Source organism: Oreochromis niloticus, unplaced genomic scaffold (genome assembly GCF_001858045.2).
Source record: "Oreochromis niloticus isolate F11D_XX unplaced genomic scaffold, O_niloticus_UMD_NMBU tig00002982_pilon, whole genome shotgun sequence".
NCBI lineage: Eukaryota > Metazoa > Chordata > Actinopteri > Cichliformes > Cichlidae > Oreochromis > Oreochromis niloticus.
The window spans coordinates 68,297-89,702 of NW_020327754.1; the positions used below are offsets into that span (position 1 = coordinate 68,297).

The 21,406-nt window shown below is 38.7% G+C and overlaps 1 protein-coding gene and 1 long non-coding RNA gene across 3 annotated transcripts; both read left to right on the forward strand.

The window, feature by feature from the left end:
* The first annotated feature begins 770 nt into the window (after positions 1 to 770).
* On the forward strand, positions 771 to 3,447 carry LOC109200651 (uncharacterized). 2 transcript variants are annotated; one of them, XR_002060808.2, is made up of 3 exons: positions 771 to 1,252; positions 3,214 to 3,290; positions 3,386 to 3,447. It is a non-coding gene; the product is annotated as an uncharacterized LOC109200651 (long non-coding RNA). The 2 variants fall into 2 exon arrangements; XR_002060809.2 differs by lacking the exon at positions 771 to 1,252 and adding an exon at positions 2,980 to 3,127.
* Positions 3,448 to 6,896: 3,449 nt separating this feature from the next.
* Positions 6,897 to 15,234, forward strand: LOC109200652 (85/88 kDa calcium-independent phospholipase A2-like). The gene is made up of 8 exons (XM_025904635.1): positions 6,897 to 7,050; positions 7,133 to 7,283; positions 9,315 to 9,451; positions 9,971 to 10,125; positions 10,230 to 10,281; positions 11,501 to 11,616; positions 11,822 to 11,895; positions 14,177 to 15,234. Exons 1-8 carry the CDS (start codon positions 6,897 to 6,899, stop codon positions 14,310 to 14,312), a joined length of 975 nt encoding a protein of 324 aa, XP_025760420.1. The 3' UTR covers positions 14,313 to 15,234.
* Positions 15,235 to 21,406: the final 6,172 nt, after the last annotated feature.

Consider the following 21,406-nt stretch of genomic DNA (forward strand, 5'->3'; position numbering starts at 1 on the left):
TTCATACAAACCGTCTCCTCTCAGATCTCAGAGGACTCAAGTCTCATTATGAGTGCCTGCACAGTATGATAGTGTGTCTGTGGCACTGAGAAATCAACTGATTCATTTTTATAAAATGAAAGACTGATGTTTTCTGCTCCCCACAGATTTCACAACAACCAGCTAAAGTGGCCGCTGACAACAAGCCAGTGAACCTGAGCCTCTTTCTCACAGTAGGCAGGCAGGTTTGGATAACTTTATTCCATTAATAGATAAATTCATCATTTAAAAACTGCAGTTTGTATTTACTTCTGTTACCTTTGACTTTAATTAACTTTAGTTTGATCTGACAAATTTAATTATAACAAATGTGCAACATAATAAGAAATCAGGAAATTGTGCAAATACATTTCTAATTTGAGAAATGGGTTAAATTGGAAATAATGGGGTTTTTTAGGGGTTAAAACTCTAAATTCTCCCTCTTTCTCTCCCATGAAATTCAAAGGTCTCTTATTGGTTGAGATTAATTAATTAAATTTGGTTGATTTTTATTTTATTTTAGGTAGATAGATCAGTAATTATTTATTAAAAGCACTATGTCCAGGTCATTCACTGTCATACAGGTTCTGGTGTGTTGATATATTTTGGGCAGCCAGATGTGCCTTCTTCTCCTCCAGAAGTGTTTTTAATTTTGAGATGTTTCTTTAATGTTTAAAATTTGGAACCGAATTGGAAAAACTTTTTTCCTCAAAAGATCAAAGTTCAACCAGTAACACAGCACTGGGTGGAGGAGAAAAGACAGTCTTCTTTTCTTTAGCAGTTAATGTTGCTGTGCCCACAGTTCGTGATAATAGTGAAAGATAAGTAAGTACTGAAGCAGCTGCTACCCGACAGAGCTCCTTAATGCCATTTGCAAGTCAAATTGACTTTATAGGCTGGAAAGAGGACAAAGGAGCATTTTCGTCTTCAGGATGTTATATTGCTGATGTGCTCTTGGAGCCGTCAGTATCAGTTCCACAGTAAAACATTTGCTCCTGTCGTTATTTTATCAATGCAAACGTGGTCATTTGTACTCAGTGTAAACCACAGCAGTAAGACAGGAAGCAAATCAGAGACATCAATGTGTATTCATACACTTCCTCTCATAATACCCTTTGTGTGCTGTCTATTCTTTGCTCTGCTGACTATATACGATATTTTGAAACAGAAGACACAACCATGCATTTCACAATAACTACTGGAGCTACTGCAAAGTTGGAACCCAATTCCAGATGTAAGTCAAAGCTGTGATCAAGACATGATAACAGGAGAATTCATGTTAAGCATGTTTATTAATGCAGCAGAAAGAAAAAAGTGTGCACAGTATGTGTTTTAGGGGTTGAGGGTACACACTGTTTCTGCACTTAAAGCTCACTGACTGACAAAAACAACAGTTTACAAGTAAAATTAAATTTAGTCTCTTTAAATTTTTGTGCCACTTATATAAAAAGGTAAAACAGTGGAAAGTTTTGGGTTTTCAGGAGTTTTACTTCCAGTCTGTCTGCAGATGGTTAGCAGCTGCTTACGTTTATCTCTGTTAGTAAAATGTCTTCTCCTGCTGTTGGCTTATCAAACAGAGGCAAGCGAGCATTGTGTTAACGTATACTTCCTCAATGTGCGTTTGGTTAAATTTACATTATTATAGTATTAAACACTTTATTATAAGCTGCTCTTCTTATGATTGGATTGCACACAAACACAATAATTTACTTTGACCACAAATATTTGGCTACATAATTGTATTTAACCAATTTTTTCTTTTTATATTTTTAAAATCTTGTCTCTGATGCCTGGATTGTCTTGCAAAATACTACACAAGATATTTTCCAAGTTCTTCTAATATAAACTTTCAGGATTTTATTGGTGATGACAGATTATATTGACTGATTCCTCTGGAAGGAAAGAAAAATAAAAACTGGATGATGCTGAGTAGAGAGGGCGGATGTGAGATGAGTCAGTAAGAAAGTAGATGATTAACAGAAACTGATAATGAGGTCATTAAGAATTATTAAATTTGATTAGTTTCATTATTTTTATTTTAGTTTTTTGTTTTTGGTGAAGGGATGATTAAAATTACACTTTCAGCAGCGCCTAGTGAGGCGAGGAAAATGAGAAGCTGTTGTGTTTCAATGTGACCACACGGGGGCAGTGCAGCATAGTGAGCCTGCAGATCAGTTTATAACTTTCATATCATGTGTGAGTTTGTTTCTTCTGAATTTTATTTTACAGTTAGCTTCCACAGTTCATATATCATGTGTAATTTTTCATTAGTTTCAGTGTTTGTTTGTATTTTATTCTATTCATGATGGTTGTGTTGACAGATTTGTCCAAATTTAAAGCTACAGATGTGAACTTTTGGTTCTTTTATTATTACCTGTATAAACACATCACATCAAAATGCATTCTTGTATTTTGTGTAAATCAATCACAAAGTAATTAATCACAGAAAATAAAACATTTAAAGAACTCCAACCAAGTGAGCTGACCTCCAGGAGGGGCTAAATAGTCCTTTATGGCCTTGTTATCTTCTTCTAACTTATTTGCACTTATTTAATTTTGAACATTACTGTTTCCATGTGTGGAGCTAACCATGTGTGCTAGCAACAAAGGGGTTGGGTGGAGACCCAAAAATGCAACCAACTCTACCGTCCACTGTTCATCACCAGATGGTGCAAAAGCGCAAGATCCAGACATAAAGCATCAAATCCAAAAGTCCTTTACAGAGGGTTTTTATCATTATCATTATTATTATTATTATTATTATTTAACTAACTTTTTAAATGTTTCACACATTAAACATTAATGCATGAATGGATGTGTATTTTAAAATGAAATACTTACAGAAGATATTGTTAATTATTAACAGCTTAATTATTGTGCTTTGCATATGCTATATGTATATATAGTAGATGCAGTATGACAGGACACAGAGGTTTAGTGCCAGACTTCACATAAAAAGTATCAACTATGTTAGGATCCATGATCATCATGTGTGGTGTTAGTTTACATTAGTGTGTCCTCTCATGAAGGTGTGTGGATCTCTCACCTCTCTCCAAATTGTAGTTGTGTGTTTGATGCTGACACAGATGAAGACTGCTGATTGGCTGAAGTAGGGTACAATATATATTGTTGGTTTTTGGTTTGGGCAGTGCTCACCTCTACATTAAATAAACTGCTGCTCGTGTGTGTTTGTAGGTTCTCAGTCATCCAGGTCATGGTTGTCTAAGAAGCATGGAGACACTTCAACCACCTGGAAATACCCAGCCTGCAGAGTACATCATATGATTTATTGATTTATTTTGTGTTCATATCACATGGATGGATGTGAAATTAAGTTATGATTGTTTTGTTTTTTGTCTGTTTCTAGAGGAGACGTCGTTCAGGTTGTAGGACTTGGTGGTTATAGGGTAAATGCCAGCAGCCACCCACGTAAGACCATATTTTGTTTGATTATTTCACAGTTAATGCTAGAATCTGATTTCGGTTTCTGTGACTGTTTTATGTTTACATTTATGTTTTTTGTTTGATACTGTATGAAAAACAAGGTTTTTTCTTTTTGTAAATTTTGGAGTAGATGTACTGTGTGCCAAGTTCCTTGTTTAAAAATCATTTAGAAACATAAAAAAAAAGACAAAACATCATTCTCCTCAAGATTTTAGTTTTGAAAGGTTATGAATGACTTTTGTTCTTTTTTTTTTTCTCTAGTCCCTGATGAACCACCTCATCTCCAGTGTGCAAACATGCATGTTGTTGACTGTAAGCTTACCAGAAACTCTCGATGTGATTCAGATGTGCCGTATAACAACAGGCTGTGTCTGGAAGAACCTAATGTAGATGTACGTGAGGTAAGTTGACTGCTAACATTACTGTATATCATGTGTGTATGTTTTAGATATTTTGGAACAAACTTAAACACAAACTATGTTTTTCTCTCTCAGGGTGATTCTGGTGGTGGAGTGATATACAACAACATGATTTATGGTGTAATCAAGAGCACTGGTAAACGTGTCTGTACTGGACCAGTTGTTACTGTAAAAGTCTGTCCTTACATGAAATGGATAAACCAGAAAATTAATCCAAAAAAATAATGGAAAATAACTGAATGAAAATAACATTCAGAATAAACAATCATCTCTACATGAAACTTGTGTGCTGTGTTGTTTCTGCTCTACAATATCTTCATGTTAACTGCAAATTGTGACCTTTTTTCTTTGGTCTAAAATATTGTGTTAGATTTGCAGCTTGTGTGTGTTTGAATGTGGTGTCAGGTGTGTAGCAGCTCATCCTGTTGTTCAGAAACTCTCAGACTCACACTGTGAAGATGCAGAAAGGCTTTCTGATCAGACATGCCACCAATCAGCTGCAGGGCCTGAACATGATAAACTTTATAAATCTGACCTGATTGTTGAGGGTGGAAACGTTTACATGGAGGCTGTTGGCTCATTGGTGTCAGATGAACTTTTTTTTAATCACTGCACTGAGGGCATTAAAATAAACACAGTAACCAACAAAATAAGTTTTGTTGATAAAATACATTTCTTGAAACCGTCCATTGTTTTGTCCGAACTCTAAACATTGAATCCAATTTTCAAACTAAAAGCAGTGCTTTCAAAAAAAAATACCCCAAAACAAAAAACCTACAAAAACAAAAAATAAACAAAATAAAATTATAGTACACAGTGACATATGTATTTTATATCTCATAACATGTCATTTCCATCTTGTCTTCAGTCCTGCATTTTTATACTTCTAAGACCAAAGTGAAAACTAAACTCTTTATATTCACAAAGCTCATAAACACTATTTGTTTCAGGATTTCATCATGATTAATTTTCCATATGAGGCAGTGCTTTCACATTCCTTTTGAAGTAGTACAGAGAAATTCCTCTTCTCCTCTTCTTTTAAATTGCATCAATATTTTCCAACTGAGCAGTAAAAGGACACCGAACTCAAACATGAAGCATCAACGTGATGTTTAGATGTTGTTTATTATTACAATAAGAGACTAAAGTAACTCGCTTTGAACACTTCAGTTTTCTCTCTTGATGCTGCTGTTTGTTTCCTCCTCCACTTGTATTTTTCTACACTTCAGTGAATGTACATAGCGCCCTCTGTTGTATGTTTGAGAGATCTGCACTGCATTGTCATCAAACACAACTGTGCAGAGGTGGAACATCAAGCGCATCAATTGAAGAAGCTTCTTGGGTCAGAAGTTAAACATCATCCAGAACCTTAAAGAAGTGAAGTCACTTTCCAAGCTTCTTAGACAACCATGACCTGGATGACTGAGGACCTACAAACACACATGATCAGCAGTTTATTTAACACTGTCCAGTTGGAGATTTGCTATATTGTATTAAACTGTAAGTCTGAAATAGGTGAGTTTTAAGGGGCATTAAGTCAGGACAAAATAACTTATTAGCTTTCTGTGTCAGACTCACAAAGTGATAATCAGCACAGGGATGCGTGCATGAGTTAATGCTGTAGAGGAGACAATGATCAGGAAGAGAACTGCTGCCACAGCCGCTCCTTAAATACCTGGTCTTGATGAAGGGGAATGACAAATGTGATGGAAAATGTGTGTTTCACCTCCTCTGACCTCTGTGTACTATTGATATGTGTTTGTAACTTTCTTGTACAAAGTTGTAGTTGTTTTTCAGTCTTCATACACTCTAACTGTAAGCTTTGCTCAAGGCCATGACACACTTCATTACCAAACTGGTGCCTACATGATGGTGAGAATTTCACTCCCAACCACTGATTAGACAAGACTGCATCCACGCGACGAACCTACAGGAGCTGCTATAATTTAGCCTTTTTGTCAATGCTGGTACAAACCCTGTTGATCCCTTTGCAAAGGTTTGAACTTTCTTTCTTTCAATCTCAGGAAATCGGTTTCGTTTCGATGCTTAAATTATTTTTCACAACAACAAACAGGAGCAAGCCTGTGAACATCGGTCCGAACAAAAACAATACAAAGATATTATTAGTAGCTAACATGTTGGGCTTTAGGCTACTGATTAGGATAGCCCTGAGCTCCTCGGGAGTGTGACTCTCGAGGTGTTATTGAACTTCCATCAGAGCTCAGTGAAGATGCTGGGCTGAATTCCCGTTCATTAAGTCGATGCAGGCTGTCCCTGGGTGTTTCCCTAAAGGCTGTCAAGTTCTAACCAGCCACCCTCGGTCCACTGCACCTGGATTCTGAGTGACCAATGAAAATCTGATCACAGATTTGTTTCTCCAGGTCTTCTGTAGGTTTGAGAATATTTTGAATTCGAGAAAGGATGGCGTTCTTTCTCAGCATCTTTTTAATGTCTTCTTTAGTTGTCTGAAAAGTGGAGACAATCAGATTGAAGGAAAAAAAGTTGTGTTGAGTTAAAATGTTTAAAAATTATGTTACAGAAATAGATTTACAATTTTACTGTGGTAAACTAAACCACACTACACCGTCACACATCTCTTCCTAGATCCTGTTCTTTTAAATGATCAAAGTATTTTAACTTTATGGTATAACAACAGAAAGCATGAAAACATAAAAATGATGGTCTGTCTTCATATTTCAGTTATTGTTACATTAAAACAGCCTCACCTGTTTTTACTTTTAGCAGAAGTAGCATTTTATAGCTGTAGGTGTGTAAAGTTTTCCTAACTTTAACAACTCTACATGTGTGCTGTTGGGCAGTTCAGTCTACAGTCCAATTAATCATGTATATGTGCCTGAAAAATAATTCTATATCAAACTAAGAGCAGTAGAAAAACCTGTAAAGCGTCCAAAAGCTTAAAAAGTCAGATAAATATTGTTGAGTACAATGTACTTTCCTCTGTGATATAGGATTAGGATTAAACTTTGTCATTGTCATTACACATGTAATGGAAGCATGCTGTGTCTTGATGGTGGCGGTATTAAAGGCCTGGTGCTGATCCAGATGCTGATCGCTCTGGAGAAAGAGGCGGGCAGACCCACCAGAGAGCTCTTCGACTGGGTAGCTGGCACGAGCACGGGAGGCATCCTGGCTCTGGCTATAATCCACGGTGTGTCTGTGTTCTCTTTTCCAGTGCTCAGGGTTTTCATCACATAGCATCAGAACAACAATGACACTTCTTCTATGTGTAGGTAAATCCATGGAGTACCTGCGCTGCCTGTACTTTAGGATGAAGGAGCAGGTGTTCAAAGGATCAAGACCCTATGAATCAGCACCGCTAGAGGACTTCCTCAAAACAGAGTTTGGAGAAAACACCAAGATGACTGACATAAAGTTCCCCAGGTAGATGTCTGAATGTGATAATAGGTAGGAAAAAAAGAAAAGAAAAAAAAGCTAAAATTCAAAAGAATTGCAGACCTCTGCCCAAGCTGCTCGTCATCTGGGCAGTATTTACTTTTAAGCGAAAAGTATTGTATGTTCTACATAAACATTGTGTACAAGTAAGTAATAGATAATAGGTATTGATTTGTAAATAACTGAAATAACTTGAGCTTATTATATAATATTATAACACAGTTTATTTCTAACCAACTAGCAGCTCATTCTTTATCGTTATAATACTTTCTTTAAAGCCAGCACACGTTTTGGAGTCAAAGTGAAACAAAGGCAGATGCGATACGTAAAAGTGAGGTCAGAGGTCAAATGTGACATGATGTTTAAATGCTAACTATAAAGTGATATTTAGAATCCCCATATAGCAGCATCATTTACTAATTAATGCCAATACAAACGAAGGCAGCAGAATTTTAAACACCATTTTTTTTAAAAATGACATTTTATGAAAATTTGAACCTATCTGACCTTGAAGAAGACGTCAGAGATCAACAGTAACATGATATTTACAATCCCCATATACCATTCCCTATATAACTATATGTTGTCAATACTAACAATGGCAGCAAAAGACAGTTTTAAATAGCTCTAAATAGCATTATTATCACTTTAACCTTCAGTTTTACATTGAAGGAGAGGTCAGAGGTCATATGTGACATTATATTTTAAATCTTTACGATACTTTATATATGTTGATGTGTTACATGGCACACTTGTAAGAATCACAGTTTTTAAGTTATAAGGCTATTTGTCTATTTTCGACTAATAAATCATTAGGTTGGCCTTGAACACCTTAGTGGATATAAGCCAAATGGATTATTAACATGAACCCACTCTACACTCCTACAAAGTTTTACTATAATTCATTCATAACTTTTCGACCTGTCACGCTTACGGAGAAAACGACAAATTGTTGCATTCTAAATGTTATGCAGCCATCTGCCACAAGATGGCGCTGCAGTTTTACATTGCTATAGAAAAGCACTCCTACAAAGTTTTATTATAATTCATTCATAAATTTTTGACCTGTCAAATAAACCTGTCACTTTATTAAAGTGCAATTTGAAAAAGGTTTTTGAAATGAAGGTTATTAAATTGGAATTCAAAAATGAATTTACAAATGCAGAATTGATTCTACAATTGATTATTTAAGCACAGAGTTGTTTATTTCGATGCGCGTGGCTCTTGTGGTCCTCCATAGTGGAGAGGAGGTCTGGGGTTTTCTGCTTTGGCTTCTTTCCTCACAAACAGGTTGAATAAAGTGGATGGATCCATGATTTATTGTTTTGGTTTTTTAATTGTTTTTTAGATTCTATCTTTTAGTGAGATGTCATGAAGTCATGAAGTGTAGAACAGTATGCATTGTTGATTATTCACGGCACAATGCACCACACTTTGTAGTCATTTTTTTTTGTTAATTTGCTGCATTTTAATAATATGTGAAGATCTATTGTAGAAATTTTCATATCATATTTAACATCAGTTTATTTTTAGTGGGTTTTTTGTGATTAGTGGTTTCAAATGCCAGTTTTTGGCAATTATCTAGTAAACAGTCCTCAGATTTAACTTCAGACCTCAGTGTTTCTTAGGTTTTATACTAATCAATTAGCCCAAAGATTTTCGTTATTTAGTCAACTAAGAATTTAGTCGCCCTAGTTTCTGCTGGTGCTAACAGTGTCATATAAAAGCTTTAAATATCCCACTCTTTTGCTGTGATTGGTCAGTTTTTGAAACTTTGAGCTGGTTTTATCCTGATTACCTAATTTTTTACTTCCTGAGAATTAAAAAAGAAGTACTGACTGGCTTAGATATGTGTAGCATGGCTCTGTAAACACTAAAATAATACATCAGGAGCCAGATTTTTAAAAATATTTTTGTAATTTGGTTGAAATGATGCTGTTCAAATTTTCAGGTGTTTAAGGAGAACAGGCAGAAGTTTTCTATGACATCATGACTTTTCCCTTCTTTCTTTCTTTACAGGGTAATGGTGACCAGTGTTCTGGCAGACAGACATCCAGGCGAGCTTCATATATTCAGGAACTATGACCCTCCATCCGTCTCCAGAGAGGCCCCATACACCACCACTGCCACATTCAAGCCTCTCACCATCCCACAAGGTACATCAGATATCACCTGTGTTTGTTGGGCTACAGCACCAGCCCTCAAGTGTCAAATGTATTAAATGGGATAGTGAACATACCACTGGATGGCACCAAAGGAATTTTCAGCACTCATATTTTAATGTGAGGGTTATGTACTTTCACTTCACTGAGGCAATAAAACCTGAAAACTACGCCTGTGCATGAACACAACACTGAAAGTGAGACTGTGTGTGCTGTTCATGAAGGAGTCGTGTCCTCTGCTGTTTGAGTCCCAGCCATGTTGTTGTTACAGGCTGGGAGGATGAGGATGTGTTGATAGTACGATACACAGAAGAGCCACCCAGAAAGATAAGGAAGGTGACAGATGAAGGTGTGTGTATGCGTACAGGACCAAGTCCTGGAAAGTCGTGAAAAATAATAATAATAAAAAAAACAGATTTTAGACAGACAGGAAGTGATAATTATGAACTCAAAGCAGTGTAATTGCATTGACTATACATTACTGTCTTACTTATATCCTTGTGTTCATATCAGAACAACTTGTACGGCGAGCTGCTCGCTCCAGCGGCGCTGCTCCCACCTACTTCCGAACAATGGGGCGCTTTCTGGATGGAGGGCTGCTGGCCAATAACCCGACACTAGATGCCATGACAGAAGTCCATCAGTACAATAAGGCCTTAAAAGCAGAGGTAAGCAACTGGAACTCTATTCACTTTCCTTCCTTTATGCACTTAATGGACGTTAAGCCACATGGATTTGTTCATGACTTCTTCTCTGCACGTGTCTCTCTTAGGGCCGTGAGAAGGACACAAAGAAGCTGGGTATAGTGGTCTCTCTTGGAACAGGTGAGCCAAGTAACTTTGTGTCAAATTGATAAATTATGTGAGTGATATCTCTTCTTCTGTGTCTTTAATATACATTAATGCAAAGAAAACTGATATACACACACACTGGCCACTTTATTAGGTACATATCGCTAGTACTGGGTTGGGCTCTGTTTTGCTTTTAGACCTGCCCTAATTCTGTGTGGCACAAATTCAACAAGGTGCTGAAATGATTCCTCAGAGATTTGGGTCCATATTGACGTGACATCACAGAGTTGCTGCAGATTGGTTGGATGCACATAAATGATGTCATGTTCAAGGAACCAGACATGGCACATTGTTCTGCTGGACACAGCCTTCAAAAGATTGGTACAGTGGGATCATAAAGGACCACATAGGCATACAATATAGACATAGCAACAATAGTCAGGTAACTGTGGTGTTTAAATGATTTCATTTAGCACTAAGGGGCCCAAGAGTGCCAGGAAAGTATCCTCTACACCATTACACCACCAGTAGCAGTGCAGACGTTTGTGTTTTTCATGCCAGATTCTGACCCAACACTCTAAATGTTGCAGCAGAAATTGAAACTTATCAGACCAGGTACTGTTTTTCTAATCTTCTGTTGTCAGTTTTTGGTGACATGTAGCCTCAGTGTGCTGTTCTTAACTGATAGAAGGACACCTGTTGTGGTCTTCTGCTGCTTTATCCCATGTGTTTGACATGTTTTATGTTCAGAGATGCTCTTAGTTACCTTAGTTGATACTTAGTTGACCATTCTCTTGTAAACCTTAGAGACGGTTGTGTGGGAAAATCCCAGCAGATCAACAGCTTCTGAAATACTCAGCAGCCTGTCTGGCACCACATCTGTGTCACTTAAATAAAGTTTCTTCCTCATTCTGATCCTCAGTTTGATTTTCAGCAGTTCATCTTGATCATGTCTAAATGCACTGAATTGCTGCCATGTGATTGACTGATTTAGATATTTGTGTTAACATGCAGTTGAACAGGTGTACTTAATTAAGTGGCCAGTGGGTGTATATATCAGTTGTCTTGGCATTTAATCTATATTTAGATGCTATCTGACAACTCGACAGTTTGTGTAAATGATAACAAAAAACCCCAAACAAACAGTAATTTGCATATTGCACATTGTGAATAACTAGCTTGAGTTCAGTGTCTCTAATTGAAGTCCCCCTCCCCTTTATCATTTTGTACACGTGCTCCTGTGTGTCTCCAGGTAAACCTCCTCAGGTGGTGGTGAGCTCTGTGGATGTGTTCCGACCCTCCAACCCACTGGAGCTGGCCAAGACCTTTGTAGGAGCAAAAGAGCTGGGCAAAATGCTGGTGGACTGTGTGAGTATCATTTTTTCAGTTTATGTTTGTGAGTGGTTAACTCTGGCCATTGCTGTAATGTGCCCTGATTATTTATTTTTATTTAATCTGGTATTTGTGTTTATTCCATTTGACATTTGTGCATGTATTGGTGTTCTAATAAGAAAAGCATTTGTTAAAGCATGTTTGTCTTGCTCATTATAAAAATGTCTCTCTTACTGCACAGTGTACAGACTCTGATGGCTGTGCAGTGGACAGGGCCAGAGCGTGGTGTGAAATGATCGACACCATTTACCACAGGTCAGAAACGACACACGTGTTAGTTTTGGTTCTTTTTTAATGCATCCTCTTTTCTCAGCCTCTCTGTATTTGTACCAACTTGCTCTCATCCATTTATCTTAGAATGCTTGTAGTTGTTTCTTATTCTCAGACGCTTCATCTGCAGTGGTTTAAAAGGAGTTCCTGTAAGACTGAGTGTTTACTTCAATTTAATTAAGTTTTATTTAAATGGTGCCAAATCACAACAACTGTTATCTCAAGGTACTTTATATTGTAAGGTAAAGACCCTACAATAATACAGAAAATAGAGAAAAGCCCAACAATCAGATGACCCCTCTGCGAGCCAGCAGGAAGAAACCTGCACCAGAATCGGGCTCATATAGGGGCGGCCATCTTCGGTGAGCGGTTGGGGCTGAGTGGACGAGACAGGACAAAGACATGCTGTGGAAGAGAGCCAGAGATTATTAATAACTATTGATTAAATGCAGAGAGGTGTATAAACACATAGTGGGTGAAAATGGTGACTGAAGAAGAAAGACTCAATGCATCATGGGAATCCCCCAGCACCCTACACCTATGGCAGCAAACTCAGGGTCACCTGTTCCAACCCTAACTATATGCCTTATTAAAAAGTTACATTTTAAGCCTAATCTTAAGACTAGAGATGGCGTCTGTCTCCCGTGTCCGAATTGGAAGCTGGTTCCACAGAAGAGGAGCCTGAAAGGCTCTGCCTCCTATTCTACTTTTAAACACTAGAAGCTACAAGTAAGCCTGCAGTCAGAGAGCGAAGTGCTCTAATGGGGTGAGACTGGTCTATGAGGTCATTAAGGTAAGATGGGGCCTGATTATTCAAGACGTTTGTGAGGAGCAGGATTTAAAATTAGATTCTGGCTTTAACAGGGAGTATAACTGCATCCACATAGATATGATTCACACGTGCATTACATGTGAACTGTCACAGTGATCAAATCTGCAGCATGTCAGTTATCTAGAAGTAGGACAATTATGACCAACCTATATATGACATGACTGCAGTTTTGTCACATTCTACATTACTTTACATGGATGTAGTTATGACATTTTAGTTCAGTTTGGTTTTAATTAAGTTTTATTTATATAGCATCAAATCACAAGTCAACTCAAGGCACTTTATATTATAAGGTAAATTGCTTTACAGTAAGAGAGAGAGAGAAAACCCCAAAAATCAGATGACTCCCTATGAGCAAGAACTTGGTGACAGTGGGAAGAAAAACTCCCTTTTAACAGGAAGAAATCTCCAGGCTCAGGGAGAGGGGCGGCTATATGTGGTTGAGGGTGAGGGGAGGAAGACGAGGTAAAAGAAGCACTGTGGAACTAACTGCTGTGTCTTTTAGCTTCATGGATAGATAAAGGTGCACATCATTTAAATAGCAATAGAAATATATATAATATGCCTGCCTAAGAGAAGCATGTAGAATATAAATTGAACTGGTCCCTGCAGAGAACCCTGTGCAACTCCATATTTAACCTTATTGTGTGAAGAAGACTCCCTGTTTACATAAGCAAGTTGAAGTCTATTAGATAGAGTTGTGCCATCGCCTTGTAAACTAATCTTTGAAAGCTGAAATTTACTGTTTAATAAACTCTAGTTCTAATATTGAAACTTTTTTTTTCACTTGATGTATCTAATTTACAGTTTCATTGCAGCACAATTTGAGCTTTTTAATTTGCAGACACGTTTGTGCATTTGTCTTTCATTTCTCTCAGTTTCTCTGTGAAGAATCTAGGAAGAATCTGCATTTTGGGGACGGCAGGAAGACATGCATCTATAAATATATAGATGTTTGTGTTTATAAATATGATATCAGTTCATACATATAAATTTTGATGTCAGTGTTTCCGTTAAGTTGTGTGATAAAAAGGACCCTAAAGTGTCACAAGGTCATGAGGTTATGTTGCATCTCCTCTTTTTCACTGTACTCACGTGAGAAGCTGAGACCAAATGCTGTAGTTTCACTTCTGCTAGAAACTCATAAAACACCAAATAACAGGTTTGCACTGCAGTCAGTCAGTTTAGCACACACACTCTTTCTCTGTTGTAACACATGGTTCAGCATTGTCTTGTAAGCAAGCCTACAGTGGAAAAGAAGCATGAACGTAGCTCCAAAAGCTCTTCAGCAGTAATGGTGATTTTTTTCTGGTTTTTTATTTAACCTTTTTTTTTTTTTTTACATTTATCTTTACTGTCTTTAGAATGTCTCTCTGCACAGTTAGTTATCATTATTTTGTTTATTAATCACTGTGTCCATTGCATTGTGTGCAGATTGAGTCCCCAACTATCTCAGGAGGTGATGCTGGATGAGGTGAGCGACGCAGCCCTGGTGGACTGCTGTGGGAGACCCAGATGTATCTGTATGAGAAGAGGGAGGTCCTCCAGTCTCTGGCAGAATTACTACTGAACAACTAAAAGCACAAGAAAATCACAAATGGAGGCTGTGAAGAGTGTTTGAATGGAGCAGTGAGATTACTGAGCTGTATGTCTGACTAAAAACTGTAATGTGTGTGTTGTTGTGCTCTGTTACCAAACTGAATGAATCAGTTTGAGTATGAGTACAAAAGTATTAAATATGTGGAAAGCTAACCCAGGAAACAACTGACCTACTAAAGCCTGTTTACAGGTGTTTTTGTAGCATCATGTGACCTTAGCACTGATCCTGTTGTGGTTTATCAGGTTTACTTCTAACATATGAACCAATGAAGAAGTTGAAGTTGTACTGGGGAAATGTAAACTGACTGTTACAGTGTCATGTAAGTTTCCACTCCCCCTACACTGTGGGTTAATCTACCTCTGGATTTGTTGAGGTAAGTCTGGAGTGTTTCCTTCCCTTTTTTCTTCACTTGTTCGTCACATTCACTTCAGACACACACTTACAAATACACCCGAGTCATTGAATTTTTCCCTTAAGCTGTGTGATAAAAGGGACCCTGAGTTGCCACCAGAGCATCAGCAGTATTCTGAGGTGCAGCTGAGATGGTGGTGATGTTGAACCAGTTCTGCCTTATGTGTGGGACCCACATTTGTACCTTTTCTTCCTTCCGTAGTAATCTAATGCCTTTCTGAGTTATTTAAACTGACTTGAAACGTAATATTTAGCCTCATGTCTGTTGATAAAATATGATATTAATATGAAATCTTAAAACTGACATGAAAGATATATTTGAATGAATCATCTACATGAAAGATAAAGGAACAGAAGCCCTGCTGCTATCTGCACAACACGGACAGGAGGAACAAATTATTTTGTATTTGTATTTTTTTGTATTTGACTTAATCCTGAAGTATAAATGGTATGGGAATAAAATATCTGAATATTGACCGAACTGCTTTGTTGTTGTTTCAGTTAATCTCAGTCAGCCTGCACCGTTATAAACTTGGCTGTTTATTGCTTTGAAACCCTCTATGCATGATAAGGAGCTTTCTTGTATTGATGTCAGTGGCTTCTATTGCTTCCTTTGGCCAACTTCTTGTCCCAGCAGAGTATCTGACAACAGCAGGGTGTAGATGTTGCCCTGGATCTTGTCCACCCCATTTGGCTGACTCCTCAGAAGTCGCCTTACTCTCTGCAGGTGTTTGGTGGTTGCAGCTTGCCAAGCGGCCTCTTCATGGTTGCCATTTGCCTGTGTGATTCCAAGGTACTAGTACTATAGCTGTCCTCAATGCTTGAAATGGTTACTTTCTGGTAATGCAATCAGACTGCAATTCTCCGGTAGGAATGACATTCCAGTGTCATTGCTGGTTGCTGGATTCAACAACAGAAGTTTGGTATGTTGTAACATCTGTAATGATGATTTGTTTGTCAGTCCAGGCATGATTTAGGTGATCCAAATGCAATTACCTGAACAAAGTCTTTAATGTTGTCCTAACTTAGTACAGTAGCAGTGGATGTGGGTTGGAGTTGCAATGACCTTCAACCTGCAGGTGACCACACCATTTGTGACGGAGAACTCATCTCCATGTGTCATGCAAGGAAACAATCATATTCTTTAAAGCCGTTATATTTGCTCTACTTAAAAAAAAATGTCTGCTCTCGCAGAACAGAAAAGATTGACAGGGGAAGTTTATTTCTGCTGCTTGTATCTGTGATCTCGTTCTTTCAATCTTTAAATCAAGCTTATGACCATAGGTGAAGACAGGGGCGTAGCTCAGACAGTAAATTGAGATCTTTGCTTTTACACTCAGCTCTGTCTTCACTTCAAACTGGGAGTTTAAGATCTGAACCAGGGCCTCTGTCAGATGTCTCCAGCTCAGCTCCTCTCCTCACCTGAGTGTCCAGACCATACAGCCGCAGATACTCAAGCTGTTTATTGAGGTCAGTATCTCTCAACCCAAGACACTAACTCAGGCTCCCTCCCCAGTGTCCCGAGAGGTGACATTTCATGTCCCACTCATCAGCCACTGATAGCTCTGACCACCGTCCGACAAACAATAATGTCATGAAAGCGTATTTTAATAAAGGGCTTTGCAAACATAGCTATTAACTTTTGGACAGTCCCGCCAGGCACACGACCTGGCCACCCGTGTATCCGGCAGGGCAAGTACCTCCAGGACACTCAGGCCCACCCGAGCCCAGGCTTCTCGTTGAGAAGAGGGTGTCAATTGCATTCAGGGAACAGATGATGATCAAAGCCATTATTGATGAGATAGCAGAGTAAAGTTAGAGCAAATGGAAAGTACTCTGTACAAAACCTGGAGCTGTACTCAACTACAATACTTTAGACTTTTTTTTTCAAAGGCATCAACAACACAGACACAGTGGATATCATTCACAGAACAATGTTTTCAACCAGGATGTAAACGTTTTTATTTCTTCTGTTAGGTTGTTATAATTGGACATTTTCACATGTTTTAAATGAGACAAAATGTTCACACTTCAGATGTTTTGTTAAATCCAATTGTTTATTTGATTGGTTGTAGTTTTTTATGGGTAAGATGTTATAATACCCTGGTTCACTCAGTGACTACTCCGTCTCCTAAAAATCTTCTTTAGTTCAGTTCAATTCAATCCAACAGTATTTACATACAAATGAATTGAATTGAACTGAACTAAAGAAAAACCCAACAATCCCTATGAGCAAGCACTTGGCGACAGTGGGGAGGAAAAACTACCTTTCAAAACGTATTAATCTACTACAATTAGCAAATTAATAAATAAACAGGAGAAAGTTACAGTGCTAACAGAGTCATGCAAGTTTTTGACCAGGAGGTTAAACTCATGCAAATTAGCTTCACCCAGGCTCATGAAAACACTGTCCTGCTTACAGATAGCAGATCATTTGTGTCAGTGTGTCAGGATGGTTTATACTTGAGCTTTTAGTTCACACAGAACAATTTTTCTTCATTTTTTTTTAACGATTACCAAAGTCTGTGAATCCCCAAATTGTTCAGTTGTTCTTTTTGCTCCCATCAGGTCACTTTCACCATGTGACAAAAACAACACCCCACTGTACACACTCGGGCCACCGGCAACTTTCTAAATCCTCAATAAAAAGCTGACAGGTTGCAATGATGTTCCAAATAACATTAAGAAAACAACTAAATATACAGAAAATATTATGAAAATTGGTTTATTTTATATCTCCTAGTTTGAAATGAAGCAATAAAAACATGTATAAAACATCACAAACTGCAATATTTTACAAATGGTTAGGTCCTGCTGATGCAATGGAGACATCTTCCAGTGACAGTCTTCATCCGTGTGTGTGTGAGGAGGCTCCTAAACCCACCGACACAGAAGTGCATGTTCACAACTCCCTCTGTGGAGGTGGGGTCAGGGCCTCCTCACCCAGGTGAGGAGGGGTGGTGCTGTGGCCAGTCAGGTATGAAGTGCTGAGAGTGGATCTTTGGTCCTCTGTGCAGCTCTGTCCACGCTCAGCTTCCCTGCAAAGCAATAACACAAGAAAGGTGTCATTTTAACACAAAACAGCATTTTCACAGTATGTTGTTAAAAAGCAATTTTAAACCCAACGTATACACATGAAAAATATAAATAAAGCTAAACCTACAGTGCTGCTGACATAGGACGATGATTTATACCAACTATTGGAAGAGTTTAGTCTTCAAGACAGTTTGTTGTCAATGTGAGGTGATAACTTACATAGTTGGAACACAGCACCACTCTCCAGTTTTTCACTTGGTCATCCATCCTTCTCATCGGGTTGGTCGGGGTAAGGCTGTCTTCTGGGTGGGGTGTTAGCTCCATCTAATAACAATAATAACAACTACAAAACTACCTTTCAGTTACAATGTAATATTAATATCACATATCAACAAAAAAACAATACAATACAATAATACAAGCGTTACAAAGTTTAAAAACATGTTCTAACATAAACTAATCAGAGTCACTGTCATCAAGAGAAAAGTCAAAAGGCCTCTCCCAGAAACGTCTGACTCCAAAACTACCTGAGGATGTTGAAGGGGCATCGAACGTGTCACTTACCTTGCACCTCTTTGCACTTACCTCTTCGGGGCAGAGGTCTTCTCGGCTTCTCTTTCCTGAGGAAGGAGCAGATGAGGAAGGAGCAGCAGAGGAAGCAGATGAGGAAGGAGCAGCAGAGGAGCAGCTGAGGAAGGAGCAGCAGAGGAGCAGCTGAGGAAGGAGCAGCAGAGGAAGCAGCTGAGGAAGGAGCAGCAGAGGAAGCAGCTGAGGAAGGAGCAGCAGAGGAAGCAGCTGAGGGAGGAGCAGCAGAGGGAGGAGCAGCAGAGGAAGCAGCTGAGGGAGGAGCAGCTGGCGGATCACCAACTGGGACAACAACTTGAGGGAAGAGTGGGGCGTTGGCCTGGCCGATGGGGCAGCACCTGGAGCAATAGGGGGTTGCCAATCGTGCCAAAACGGCTCTGGAGGGTGCTCCCGGATGAGAGGGGAATCATCTCTCTCATCCATGGTGTCGTACCCCGAGTCATCGCTAAGCCAATCCCCCCACTCTACTAACTCGTTCCAGTCAAATGAATCGTCAGACTGTTCACTCACCTCTTCATCATCTACAGGTAGGTAGGGGGGGTACTCACCTTCCTGTTCACCGTCATCAGCATATGGTGCTTCATGAAAAGAGGGGGAGGGCGAGAGAGGGATATACTCACCACACTCACCTTCACTGATACGCTGGGTATCAGTGTCCTGAGCTTCACCAGAAGAGGGGAAGGATGAAAGAGAGAAAAAAGACTCAAGATACTCACCTTCACTGATACGCTGGGTATCAGTGTCCTGAGCTTCACCAGAAGAGGGGAAAGATGAAAGAGAGAAAAAGACTCAAGATACTCACCTTCACTGATACGCTGGGTATCAGTGTCCTGAGCTTCACCAGAAGAGGGGAAGGATGAGAGAGAGAAAAAATACTCACCACACTCACCTTCACTGATACGCTGGGTATCAGTGTCATCCAGGATCCTGATGACTTCAGGAAGGCCTTCTTCCGCAGGGCGTTCAACCACATAGTCAAGACGCCCTGTGAGGAAACAATTTTTAAAATCACATTAGGAATGTAATAGACACCCAGTGTTAAAGCAACAGACCTACATCTGTTAGTTTGAGCAGATGATGAGAGAAAAGCATTTTAGGCTACATTTATGTCAGACTGAATGACACTTCTACTTGTTCATGCAAGAAAAAAACAACTAAGTTAACTAAGTTCAAATCTTTAAGTGAAGATTTTTAATAGAAGATCACCAAACCTCCACCAAGTCAGCTCACTCTGTGTACTTTTAAGGTGACACTATTGTATTTTGTGTACATTCAATTTGTTTTATTTGTTCTTTGTAAGCCTTTATGCAAACACTATGTTGGAATAGGTAATGGATAATAGGTATTGATTGTAAATAGCCGGACATGAGTAACTTATTATATAAATATCCTACAGTAAATTTATAACTAACCATGCAGCTCATTCTCCCGTTTTATTTACAATTCACGATGTCACACATTTTGAAAAAAGCTCAGAGGTTAAATATGTGGATGCAAACCATAATGTAACATTTAGACCACATGTACCAATCTCATGTCCTAATGTAAATAATATATATATTTTTAATAAAAACACAACCTCCTTGCAAGAGTAAAAGTTGCACACACACAAAGCTCTGCAGGTATGTCTGAAATGCTGGTCAAGTGAAAAATAAACAAACAAACAGAAACTCTTAACTCAGAATCCACATTTTTAGAAATGTGCACAAGGACTGTATCTGCCATAAGGACAGATACATCTAATCTGTGGTAACATGCTATCCCTGTGTAAATATCCCTGTGTACAATATATCTCTCTGCTATCTAATAGATTAAAGCATTACCGTAAATAAGATACCATTATTACTACTGTTTTCATATTTTTTGATATTATTTTATTTGTATTATTTTTTTTTTTATCTTTGTGTTTTGCAGCAGAGAAAAAAATTATAGTTTATGTCAATAAAGCCTTTGATCGGAGAAGAAAAGATGTTAGGAGGGACCGGTCACCGGGATCTGTGTGTTTACACCTGCGCGTTCTGACGCCATGACACCCTGAAGATGCCTTACCACAGGCATTTTACAAATTTTAGTCCATTAAGCTATTTTTAACCATTTCATTTTAAAGAAAAGTGTCAAATTTTAAGCCTTCAAATCAAAGTAACACCTTTTTTTTCAAATTCATACACCAGCCGTTAATAATTTCTACACCTCTCCCGGAAAATTTAAGCATACAAACAATTTACCGGGAAAAATCTTGGATACACATATTTGATCACGTTAAAACTTGATATTCACACTGGAACTTGTTAATTATTACAGTCATTTAAATTAAAGACATTTTCAAACGTACCTGCAGCGAAGTCCAGGTGGCTGTCGATGAGTCGGGTCCACGGCGAGCCATCTTCAAACTTGAAAAACAAAAACAAGTACAAACAATCCACAGATGAAGTACTTGTTGTCGCTTTCAAGTAAAATCGCTTTCAGTAAATGTTTTCCAAAACTTAGCTTTCCACAGGCTGAGGTTGGAGCAGGTCGAAACAAGTCCACGAGCAAGTGTAAGGGACGATTGGAACCTTGTGCAGTGTTTATATACCTCCGGCACGCTATGGTTACGGTTGTCAACGTGCGTATACACGTGCACGTGATAGAATATATGAATGGAGCTCACGCAATGTAATTACAGTTCATTTATGGTCATTTACAGTCATAGGACTGGCCATCAGGGATACCGTGGGCGATGGTGATTTTTCGTTTTTATGGGCCGATGGTTTTTTTTTTTGTTGTTGTTTTTGTAACGGTATAAAATGAAAGGTGGTGGATTGGCCAGATGCTGGCAGATGTGTAAAAATACTGATGTTTGGTGGTGCTATGGCGGAGCGTCCACAGAGGCCAGCAGGTGGATGAGGGAAAGAGGAGGAGGAGAGACCCGTGGTGGACACGGGCCAGCCGCGTTTGTATTGGGCTGAAAGGAACGCGATTTGTCCGGACTTCAGCTTGAATGAAAAAAAAGACACGAAGCTGGAGTTATTCTGTGTCTTTATGCTGTCAGC